General features: G+C 50.6%; 1 protein-coding gene across 2 annotated transcripts; it reads right to left on the reverse strand.

The window, feature by feature from the left end:
• Positions 1 to 2,032: 2,032 nt before the first annotated feature.
• On the reverse strand, positions 2,033 to 9,439 carry ZBTB14 (zinc finger and BTB domain containing 14). Of its 2 annotated transcripts, none has more exons than XM_067699656.1 (3): positions 9,084 to 9,439; positions 6,648 to 6,731; positions 2,033 to 5,517 (listed from the first exon to the last, which is right to left on the reverse strand). In XM_067699656.1, exons 2-3 carry the CDS (start codon positions 6,648 to 6,650, stop codon positions 4,171 to 4,173), a joined length of 1,350 nt encoding a protein of 449 aa, XP_067555757.1. In that variant the 5' UTR covers positions 6,651 to 6,731; positions 9,084 to 9,439; the 3' UTR covers positions 2,033 to 4,170. The 2 variants fall into 2 exon arrangements, with proteins under 2 accessions (XP_067555757.1, XP_067555758.1); XM_067699657.1 differs by lacking the exon at positions 9,084 to 9,439 and adding an exon at positions 8,069 to 8,448.
• Between the last annotated feature and the right edge of the window lie 795 nt (positions 9,440 to 10,234).

The raw sequence follows: 10,234 nt of genomic DNA on the forward strand, positions 1-10,234 counted from the left end.
TTCTGTAGATATCACAGAATGAGGTCTAGGTCTACAGCTTGGAGCCAAAGATGGACAGATGTCAACGTCAAGAGAAATTCAATCTTGCTTCTGCTTCTGTATTGAGAATGCCCTTTAAGAAGCAGGGAACGTTTACAGTGCACCTCAAAAGTAGTAGGTGTGGGCTTCCCTGGTGACGCAGCGGTTGAGAATCTGCCTGCTAATGCAGGGGACACGGATTCGTGCCCCGGTCTGGGAAGATCCCACATGCCGCGGAGCAACTAGGCCCGTGAGCCACAATTACTGAGCCTGCACGTCTGGAGCCTGTGCTCCACAACAAGAGAGGCCACGATAGTGAGAGACCTGTGCACCGCGATGAAGAGTGGCCCCCACTTGCCGCAACTAGAGAAAGCCCTCACACAGAAACGAAGACCCAACACAGCCATAAATAAATAAATAAATAAAATTAAAAAAAAAAAAAAAAAGTAGTAGGTGTGTACTGGTTACCACGCATCTTCACAGCAGGCCATGAAGTAGACATCCCCCTCACTATTTTAGAAATAATGAAATGAAGGGTCGGGGCAGCTAAGAATTTGCCTAAATTTATACGTTACTTGGAAAGCAGAGCCAGGATCCAATTCAAGTTCGACTTCAAAATTCTTTCCACTAACCCACCCTCTCTCCTTGTTATCTTGAAAAGATTTATGTGAAGAAGGGTAATTGGGAGCATCTCTGGAAGATATCATGGAATCACACAACTGCTGAAATCTGTCGCAATCCAGAGAAATCACATCCAGGGCCCTTGAGAGACGATCAGTATGGCGACCTTTAAGGAATCAGGAGCAAACGCCACCTTCAGCCCAGGTCCTCACACACAACGCTCGAGACATGCTGAATTAAGGACACACTGTCTTCACGTATCTGAAGCTTTGTCAAGCAGGACTAAACATATTTTGAACAGTTCCAAGGGGGAGAAAGTTCCCAGTTACAAGGGGGTAGGCAAAAAACAGAGACAGAATGCAAGGCACAAGGAGCAGTTAGATGTTTCAGGATGGCAGTGGGCGTTCATTACATAGGCAGGGAATCCCCATCCCTCATGTGCTTACAGCTTTCGGTGAAGTATTAGAAGGAAGCAGGATACATTTAGGCCCTGGTCTCTCACTGTGATGATTTTCAACGGTTACCTTGCCTCCAGCTGGACATCTTATTAGTCTCCCATACATTTGGTAGGGGTGGTGTGCTGGGTAAAGGAGAAAGGCAGGCAGATGTTCAAGGTAAAGGGAAGACAGGAATGTGAGAGTTGTTCTCTCCCTTTCTCTTTAACTCCTAACTCAGAACTCCAGACTAGAACCCTTATCAGACTAGTTCAATTCCACTTACACAAAGGGCTTCTACATCTGCCCCGGAACTAATCACCACTAACAGCATTACTCCGGAAAATGAACTCCAGGCTCCCAATGACTCAAGTTACAGATAACCTTACAGGACATAATCCATTCAATTGGAAACTGCATCAACGTGCCTCACTCTCTCATCACAATTTTTTTCCCCCAACACAATAGGAGGAATTTGTTAGTATCTGCCTCACTTGATGGTGACCTCTGTAATGTCTAAAAATTCTGTATTTGTGATCAAGTTAATTAGCAGGTAGATAACCTACATTTTAGACTTCCCAAAATTCCCTTCCTCAATCACTGCCAATGACGTGCAAGTTGGCATAAAAAGCTAAATCAAGTTTGTAGACATTCTCTTCGGACAAATAGAAAAAAGGTAGGTGGTTTTTGTATAATGAAAAAGTGGTGACGTTGACACTGGAATTTCCTTCCCTCTCACAAGGCAGATTCAGTGTAAGCATGTTTCAGAATTACCTCGCTGTGATGGCAGGTACCCTTGAACTGCTAGACATGAGGGCTTCATCATCCAGGGGACACTAGAGCCAGCTGGGTGGAGAGAGGCAGGCTTAATGACCAGGAGACAGGACAGCTGCCACGTCATGACTTTGCTGCTGCCCAGAACACAAGGAACACATGCACAGATGAACCCAGCACCGGTGCCAGAAATTAAAACACAAATATATTTCTCATGCAAAATAGGACAAATGACACATATTTACATGATGCAAATAAAGTGCTGAATATTACGCTTTCTTTTTGGGGTACCACCATGCTTAGGTGGTTTCAATGAGGGTTAATGCCACATGGTGAACTTGCAATTCTATAAAACCGGGACAAAGACAGTATAGAAAATGCACTTTAGTAGAAACCTGGGTATGTGACAGGTTGCTAAGAAAAAATGAAAACAGGAATGACAGAAGTATATTTTCTTTTATATACAAAAATGAAGGCCCCAAAAATGATTTGCTGAAGTAGGTATCCACAAGATGTTAAATTATTTTTCCTTTGCTTTGGTTAAAACAGTCTAGGAACAGCAATCGGTTCCCTTTCTACTAATAGTATATAAACACAGTGACAGGACCACTTTTAGGAGAAAATAATCAACTTTTAAGAAAAATAATTAAATTAGTTTTAAACTAAATTAAACATTTACCAATAAATAAGTTTCTTAAAAAGGTAGCATCTTCATCCTACAATCTTGGGCATAACATATACACCAATTTAAAAAATAAAATTTATCTCACAATTATAATTACAGGTGTTAATGCAACAAGCTAGGAAATGAAATTACTTTAATATATCTTTAAAAAAAAACCCTAGCAACCAAAAATAAATTTTAAAAATTGATATTTTTCGAAAATGGTACATTCTAAAATAATTAATACTTTATTACAGAACATAATTCAAACTATTGATGGTATTTCAATATATTCCTAAAGAATGTTTAAAAAGAAGTTTCATACACCAGAATTGGAACAGCACTTATAATTCCATTTACAGCTATGAAAAGGCAGTCAACTTCCACTTAAAAGTGTAACCAGTGATGAAATATACTTCAAAAACAAAAACATTTGGTCTGACAATCTTTAATACTGGTTAAAAACAGACAGATGTTTGTTGCTGATGGAAGTAACTTTAATCCAATGTGCAAAAAAAGTGCAGCTGTCTACTTGTACTTGAGATACATAAGACCAACGCTTCTGTACTATTTACACACTTAAAAAATTTTAAACATATTGATTTAAGGAAGGATACTGCATCTCCTTAATGGATAAATCACGTGCTACGGAAAGCCCAAAAGCTTGATGACACTCTTTTAAGTTACACAAATGTATCCGAAGAGGCATACCTGTTCTTGTCTTAATTTTGATCCTAAACAAAAATCCAATTTCAAAATCAATCAGGAATTTCTTTGATCTAGAAAAACTTGGAATTGTTGCAAATGTGCAAGCCTTGTCTCTGAGAGCCAGATTCCTATATTCCTTTTTCTAACCCTCTCATCACTGGTCCATCCCACAAACCCCGTCGGCTGCAGAGTGGCAATGCCCAAAGTAAGAGGAATGAAAAAACTCAGCCCTCAGACCACCAACATGCCTTCGGGACGTGTGATGAAACCTTTGCGGGGCAGGTATGGGCAGTCAAAAGGGATGAAGAAACACTTCAGCAAAGCAACCATTATTTGTCCACAAAAATCATGAAAAACAGTGATAGAAAATTAACAAACCAAGTATATAAATCTGAGACCATTTTGCATTCCTAGAACTTGTTTTCACATCTGCGCACGCAGGGTTCTTGGTCAACCACCCACCCATATTTTCTGCGTCGACACAAGGTACTTTTACCAAAGTTCTTAAAAATGCTGTTGTAACCCTAAGTCACACAGAACGGTGATGATCAGGAAATCAATTCACTCATTTATCACTCTGTGCAGTGCACTCCCCGGTGCAGCAAGCAGAGAGAGGAATTTAAAAAAGGGACCGAAGTCTCTCACTTCTGAACTGGACACGAGAGTTCTCAAAATTAAAATCAGAAATCATAAAAAAGTGGGGCGGGGGGTGCGGGTGCTTACTGGCAACCTTAATACTAGACACCAGACGGGACAGTGAAACTGTTTGGTCAGAACCAAGGAACAGTATTTCCTTGAAAAGTTTTCAAAACACCCAAGCAAGCACTGCCTTAAGTCCAGCGAGTACAATGCTCCGTAAGTTTCCACCGAAATGCAGCGGCTGGCGTTCATGGGTCAGGATGCAGGATGCTGGCGGAGCATCCCTGCCCCGAGCATCCTGGTCCCCCTGCTCTAGCTGCAGGCGATGGTCTCCAGCTGCTGCTCGGCCTCCGCGGCCATGGCCGCCGCCTGCAGCTGCTCCGTCTCGCTCTGCATGGCGCTGGGGGTGACCTGCTTCCGCTCGCTGTGCATATTGTTCTCGTGCCGTTTCAGATCCGACGCCTTGGCGAAGGCCTTGGTGCAGGAGCCGCACACGAAGGGCTTCTCGCCCCGATGCCTGCGCTCGTGGTCCTTGAGGTGGGACTTGTGTTTGAAGGCCTTGTCGCACATGTGGCAGGCGAAGGGCCGCTCGTTGCTGTGGACCCGCTCGTGCTTCTTCAAGTCCGGGGCGCGGATGAACGACTTGCCGCACACCTCGCAGCTGTAGGGCTTGTAGCCCGTGTGGATCTTCAGGTGCTCCTTCAGGTGGGCCTGGGTGGTGAAGCCCTTGGTGCACATCTCGCAGACGAAGGGCCGGTCGGCCGTGTGCAGCTTCTCGTGCTTTCTCAGCCTGCCCTCGTCCGAAAACGTCTTCCCGCAGGCCTGGCAGGCGATCTGCTCCCGGTGGTGGCCGTACAGCAGGTACTCAAACTTCATGTCGCTGGCAGCTGTGGTCCAGCCTGGTGTCTGTTCGTCCTTCACTTCACTCATCCCATCGTTAAATGTTAAGGCTTGAGGGGTCTGGGATCCCAGATCCTTGGACTCGGGGGTCTCCATGGATTCGACTTCCTGGCCATAGCAATTGACTTTCCGCACCTCCTCACTCCCCAGCTCTTTCAGGATCGCTTCCTGGACCCTGAGCGTCGTCGTGGGCGACTTGCCGTCCTCCTGACTTGGGGGGGTGCCTTCTACCGTGTCATCCGAGGGACTGTCATCTTGGTCTCCGATTTCCTCCACATCATCATCCTGAGTGTCAGCAGCATCTCCAATGGGGCGATTGATCTTGAGGCAGTACTTGCTTTTGGATTGGCCGTTATTTTCGTCGGGACTGGACACGTCCCGCTTCTGAGAACAGAGTTTATCCAAAAATCGGATACCAAGAATCTGACCCGATGACATCATTAAGTTAACATCTTCTTTTTTCACAGAAATCTTTGCTGTGTACATGTAATTCAGGACCTCTTCAAATATATCAGAACGGAGAAAATCTATTTCTATTACTGAAGAACTATCGACCTCAAGCTTCTTGAAAAGCTTTTTAAAGTAGGTGCTGCAGGCGGCAAGGACACACCTGTGCGCCCTGAACTTGACATCCTCCACCACAATCGCGATATCGCAAAATTCTCCTTCCAGGCGCTGCTCGTTTAGGGTTTTCAGAAACAGAGTTTTATGATCATCGTCATTGTATTTAATGGTTTCAGACATACTGATGAAAAACTCCTACAAAAAATGTTTAAAGAAATACTTTGGTAATTATGCACAATACTTTTCCATACAGAAAATACAGGGAGATTCTCATTTTCTGATCAATTTCCGGTCCCTAACAATTTCAGAAAGTCAATGCCAGGAATGGTTCAAGAATATGAGGAGAAAAGACGGATCCCAACTTAGGGATTTCCATACTGTTCCTTCTACTTATCTTCACTGTACTCCGCATCTGCCTACTCATAATAACAGCAACTTCTACCGAGCACGTAATACCTGCCTGGCATTGCGCTATGTGCTTTTCTTTCCACGTCTTCACAAATGCAATGATCAGATGGCCTGGAGAGATAGGTATTACTACCCCCACTTTATAGATGAATTGAGGAACCTGCCCAATATTCTAGTTATTTAGTGGAGTATCGGGGCTCAAATCCAGGCACTCTAGCCCCCAAAGCCGTGCTTCCTGACAACTACGGGTAATAATGACAAATAACTCAGCTTCAAGGTTTAAGAAACAGGTCTCCGGCAAGCATCCACCAGTGCCATCTGCTGCGTCTACTCTAATTTCACGCAGAGGAAGATTCAGGAAAATTTCACACAGAGGAAGATTCAGTAAAATAACTAGCAGCTCTCAGTGTTCTGCTTCCTTGACGGAAGAGACAAATCGCTGCTGCAGAACCAGAGAGGGATATCATTGCCAGAACATTCCATTCAGTGTTGTCTTCTAGTTTTTCCACACCAGTTTCGGGCCACTTGTGAACAAGTGTCAAGGTTTAACAAGACCCTCAGAGAATCAGATGACATTTGGGAAGACAGTGACGAGAGGCTTCAGCCCCTCTGGATGCCGACCTATCTGCCATCCAAGTTGGATGCACTTGACAAGTGCTGCGACCGTTTTACAAGCAAAAGAAATCTAGAACTGGCACGGAAGACACCTGCCGTGTGTTAAAGTGATCTTTTTAAAACAATGTGTCCTGTTGCGTTTCTTTTCAAAAACATTGTTTCTTTCTTTTATTCAACGAAGTATAAATATGAGGAAAATACATATGTCCCCTAAAGAATGCTAACACATAACCGAGAGAGAGACATTTTAAAGCTAACACCAAACAATATTTTCAGGACATAATATCCAAAGTCATAGTTACCATGAACAACTCAGGCTATTATCTTAATGCTTTAAACACCAAATTCTTCGGATCAGAATACCTCTGATCAGGGGCACGCCAGTCCTACAAGAGAAAAGGACATACAAGAGTAAGGTAGGCTCTTCCCCCATCCCAAATTCTAAACAAGAGTGTTTTCAAGAATTGATTTTTAAAAAGAAACTTTCCTTTTTTGTCTTGCCATTGGCACCTGTACCTATTTTCAGGTTGGGAACAGAGAGGAGGGCGGCTGGCAGCATCAGGTCCAGCTCTGAACAGATACGAAGGAGAAATGGTAAGGGCTGGAGCACTTGCAGCCTTTGGGGGGGGGTGTGTGCCAGGAATGGGAAGGATGGGTTGGAGAACCACTGAGGGATTTCCCCTCACAAAGCCTGTGTCCGTATTTGTAAGGATGTTGATTGCGGCACAGATAGAATAAAAGCCAGTAAACGCCCTCTACCCCTACCGTTTCCTGCTGGATACACAGCCTTCACATTTTTCTCTAGGCTCATATAAACATAGAGTATATACGCTTTTAATAAATATAGACAAAGTTAGAGAGGTACGTACACCCAACATTTAACGTCGGAGCAGAGGGAACAATAGCTGCTTTCTTCCATCCACACTTGTGTGTGATGTAACATACATTACTCAAGCTACTCTGGTCTTGAAGCTTGCATTTGAGAAATCCAGGTGTTTTTGCCTCTATCCCTACAGGGAAGCTCAAAGGATTCTAGATTTTTGCGAGTTTTAACTTTTACCAGAAGGACTCCATGCGGCAGCCTAACATCGAAAAACATAAAGTCTCCTCTACTGAATGGTGACCACACAAACTTGAGTGTGGTAGGACCAGAGTCCTGAAAACCCTCCAAAGTTCCCTCTACGGAAAAGTGAAAACACCGTTAAGCTGCCTGAAGTGGCAGGCTGTCTTCTTATCTGCCAAGTGTGAGGGTTGAGCAGAATTATTTCTAAGGATGCTTCCTACCCTGCCTGTTCCCTGGATGCACCCCAGCCTGTAGTCACCCCCAACGGAACGCAGTCAGGCGAAACCTTCCTACCGGGTCACTTCCTACAGTTGCCAGTCGCTCTCCCTAGGGCTTGTGGGATAAAAGCTCAAGGACCAGGCCTAGGAGTGGTGTACAGTACCCATGGCAACACAGGAGTGTGTTGGATTTTTTCTTTTTCCTTTTCTCGTCAGTGTGTTATTTGGCCCCCACTCTCTCTCCAGATCTCTAAGGACCATTTTTTTCTGTTGAGATGCTAAGTTCAGGTGAGTCAAACTGGAAGATACCCGTGGCCAGTATCCCTGTAGGTAGGGGGAACGATGAAGGCCAACCACACCTCCAGAACGAAGCTGCCCCTTTATTACGCTTCTCCAAACCGCCGCGCAGGGCCGGAGCGAACTCCTGTAAAGCCAAACTTACATAAGCGGCGGCGGCGGCCGCCTCCCCGACCCCGGGGCCGCCGCGACAATGGCGGCGGCACCACTTCCCGGTCGAAAGCTGGCAACTTCGGGATGCGGAGGAAGCAGGGAACGGAGCGGAGGACCCAGGGAGCCTCCAGAGCCTCTCCAAGCCTCGCTCCCATCTCTTTCTGCCCAGGAGGTGGGGGACGGAATCAAGCCGTGTGCATTGCTTCCCGAACAAAAGCTCCTGCCCGGGTAGCCGGGAGGTGCCAGGGCCGCTTTCCCTTTTAGAATCCGGCTTTTCGGCGCGGGCTGGGGCCGCGGCTCCGAGCGCGGGAGGGAGGACCCACGGCGGCCCCGGCGGCGGGGAGCGGGAGCGGGCGTGCGGCCCGGCTCCGCAGCCCCGCGCCGCGCCGCGCCCCGCCCCGCTCCGCCCGCGAGCCCGGAGCTCGCGCCCCGCGCACTCCCCGGCCGGCTCGCGCCGGGCCCTCCCCCGCCCTCCCGCGGCCGGGGGCGGGGGCGGCGCGCGGCCGGCTTCCCGAGCTCCGCGGGCGCTCCCGGGAGTGCGAGCGCCAGGGTCCCGGCCCCCTCCTCCGAGGGCGGCTGGGGGCGGCGCGGCGGAGCCCGCGGAGCGGAGGGGCGGCGCCCGGCTGGCCGCGCTCGGCGCCGGGTTCCCGGCCGTCCCCACCCCCACCGCGGTGCACTGCGGCGGTGCGAGCGGGGGCGGCCATGAACTCCGCCGCCGAGGCTCGGCGAGCGCGCGCGCGGGGCCGCCACTGCCGCCGCCCGGCCGCTGCCCGAGCCCGCTCGCCGGCCTGCGCGGCCCCCGGAGCGCCCAGGCCCCTCGCCCGGCCCCGCTCGCGCCGCGCCGCCGGGACCGCCCGCACATCCTGAAGCTGACTGGTGCCCCAGAGCGCGGCGAGAACGCGCTTCTTCCGGGCAGCCCCGCCGCACCAGCCTCCGGCCTCCCCCGCGCCCCCGCGCCCGCCTCGCGGCCGGCCCGGGCCCCTTCCGCACCCCCGGCCCGCGCTTACCTGCAACCTGGCACAGCCACAGACACTTGCCGTGGGTTCCCCGCGCTCACTGCACGCAGGCCGGGGACGGGATGGACGCGGGGCGCGGGGGCACGGTGGGTGGCAGTGTGTTTTGGATTTTTTTTTTTTTTTTTAGTTTGGGGAGGGGGCGGGGTGGGGAATCGTGCACGTCCCTGATGGTAGGAGCCCTCCTCCTGCACGAGCACAGAATGTCTAGCCGGCCGTGAACACCCCCACCGGCAACCCCCCCTTCCCGTGCATGCGCGGTGCGGGCGAGGGGGAAGGCGCGCCGCCGGCTTGCGCAGGCACGGAACCCGACTGGGCCTGTAAATGGGTGAGCAGGGAAAGGGTTAATCCGGGACCTTGCGACGCTTTCGTTGGAGTCTACGGGGCCGCCCCTGGAGGGCCCTGGCCTGCGCACGCGCGCGCACGCGCGCGACTTGGGGCGCGCGGAGCCCGCGCGCGGGAGAAGCGGGGGGCGGGGCGGGGGCGGGGCTTCGGGAGCGGTGGAGCGAATGCACGAGCGCCGCTCGCGGGCACCCGCCCCGCCTGCAGCTCCCGCCTCCCGCTCGGACTCTCGAGCTCCCGCCCGCGCCCGGCGCCGGCACAGCCCCGAGGACGCGGGAGCCCGGCGCTCCCGTGCGTGTGCATGTGCGTGGGCAGTGCCGCCTTCGGGCGCGCGCAGGCCGGGCGCTGCGTCTGCGGGGCTCTCCCGCGACTCCAGGGCGGGCGACCTGGGCACACCGGAGACAGCGAGACGCGCGCTTGCGGGCGTTGAGTCTTAGCTGCTACCGCTGCCACATTTTTGTATATGGGGAAGTGGTAGGCGCTCAATAAACATTTGCAGAACAAATGCAAAAAGTGACACGTTTCATCCCCCAGTCCCGCATGAGAAAGGGATCACCCCTAAAGCTCTGGATCCAGCCAGGGGCGCGCCCACGCTCCCGCACATCCCCGGAAACTCGCAAGGAAAAGTCGGGGGGGGGCTGGAGGCTGTAGCTTAACCCTGGCAGTGGAGCACCTGGGCTCGGTTTCATTTGCCGCTCCTCCCGAGAACTCGGATGACTCAGGACTGTTTCCTACATCCCTGTTCAGCAAAGTAATGATTCCACTACTGTGGAAGCATCGTCGCGTCCCCTCTAACGCGGTGA

The sequence above is a fragment of the Pseudorca crassidens genome, chromosome 12 (genome assembly GCF_039906515.1).
Source record: "Pseudorca crassidens isolate mPseCra1 chromosome 12, mPseCra1.hap1, whole genome shotgun sequence".
Taxonomy (NCBI): domain Eukaryota; kingdom Metazoa; phylum Chordata; class Mammalia; order Artiodactyla; family Delphinidae; genus Pseudorca; species Pseudorca crassidens.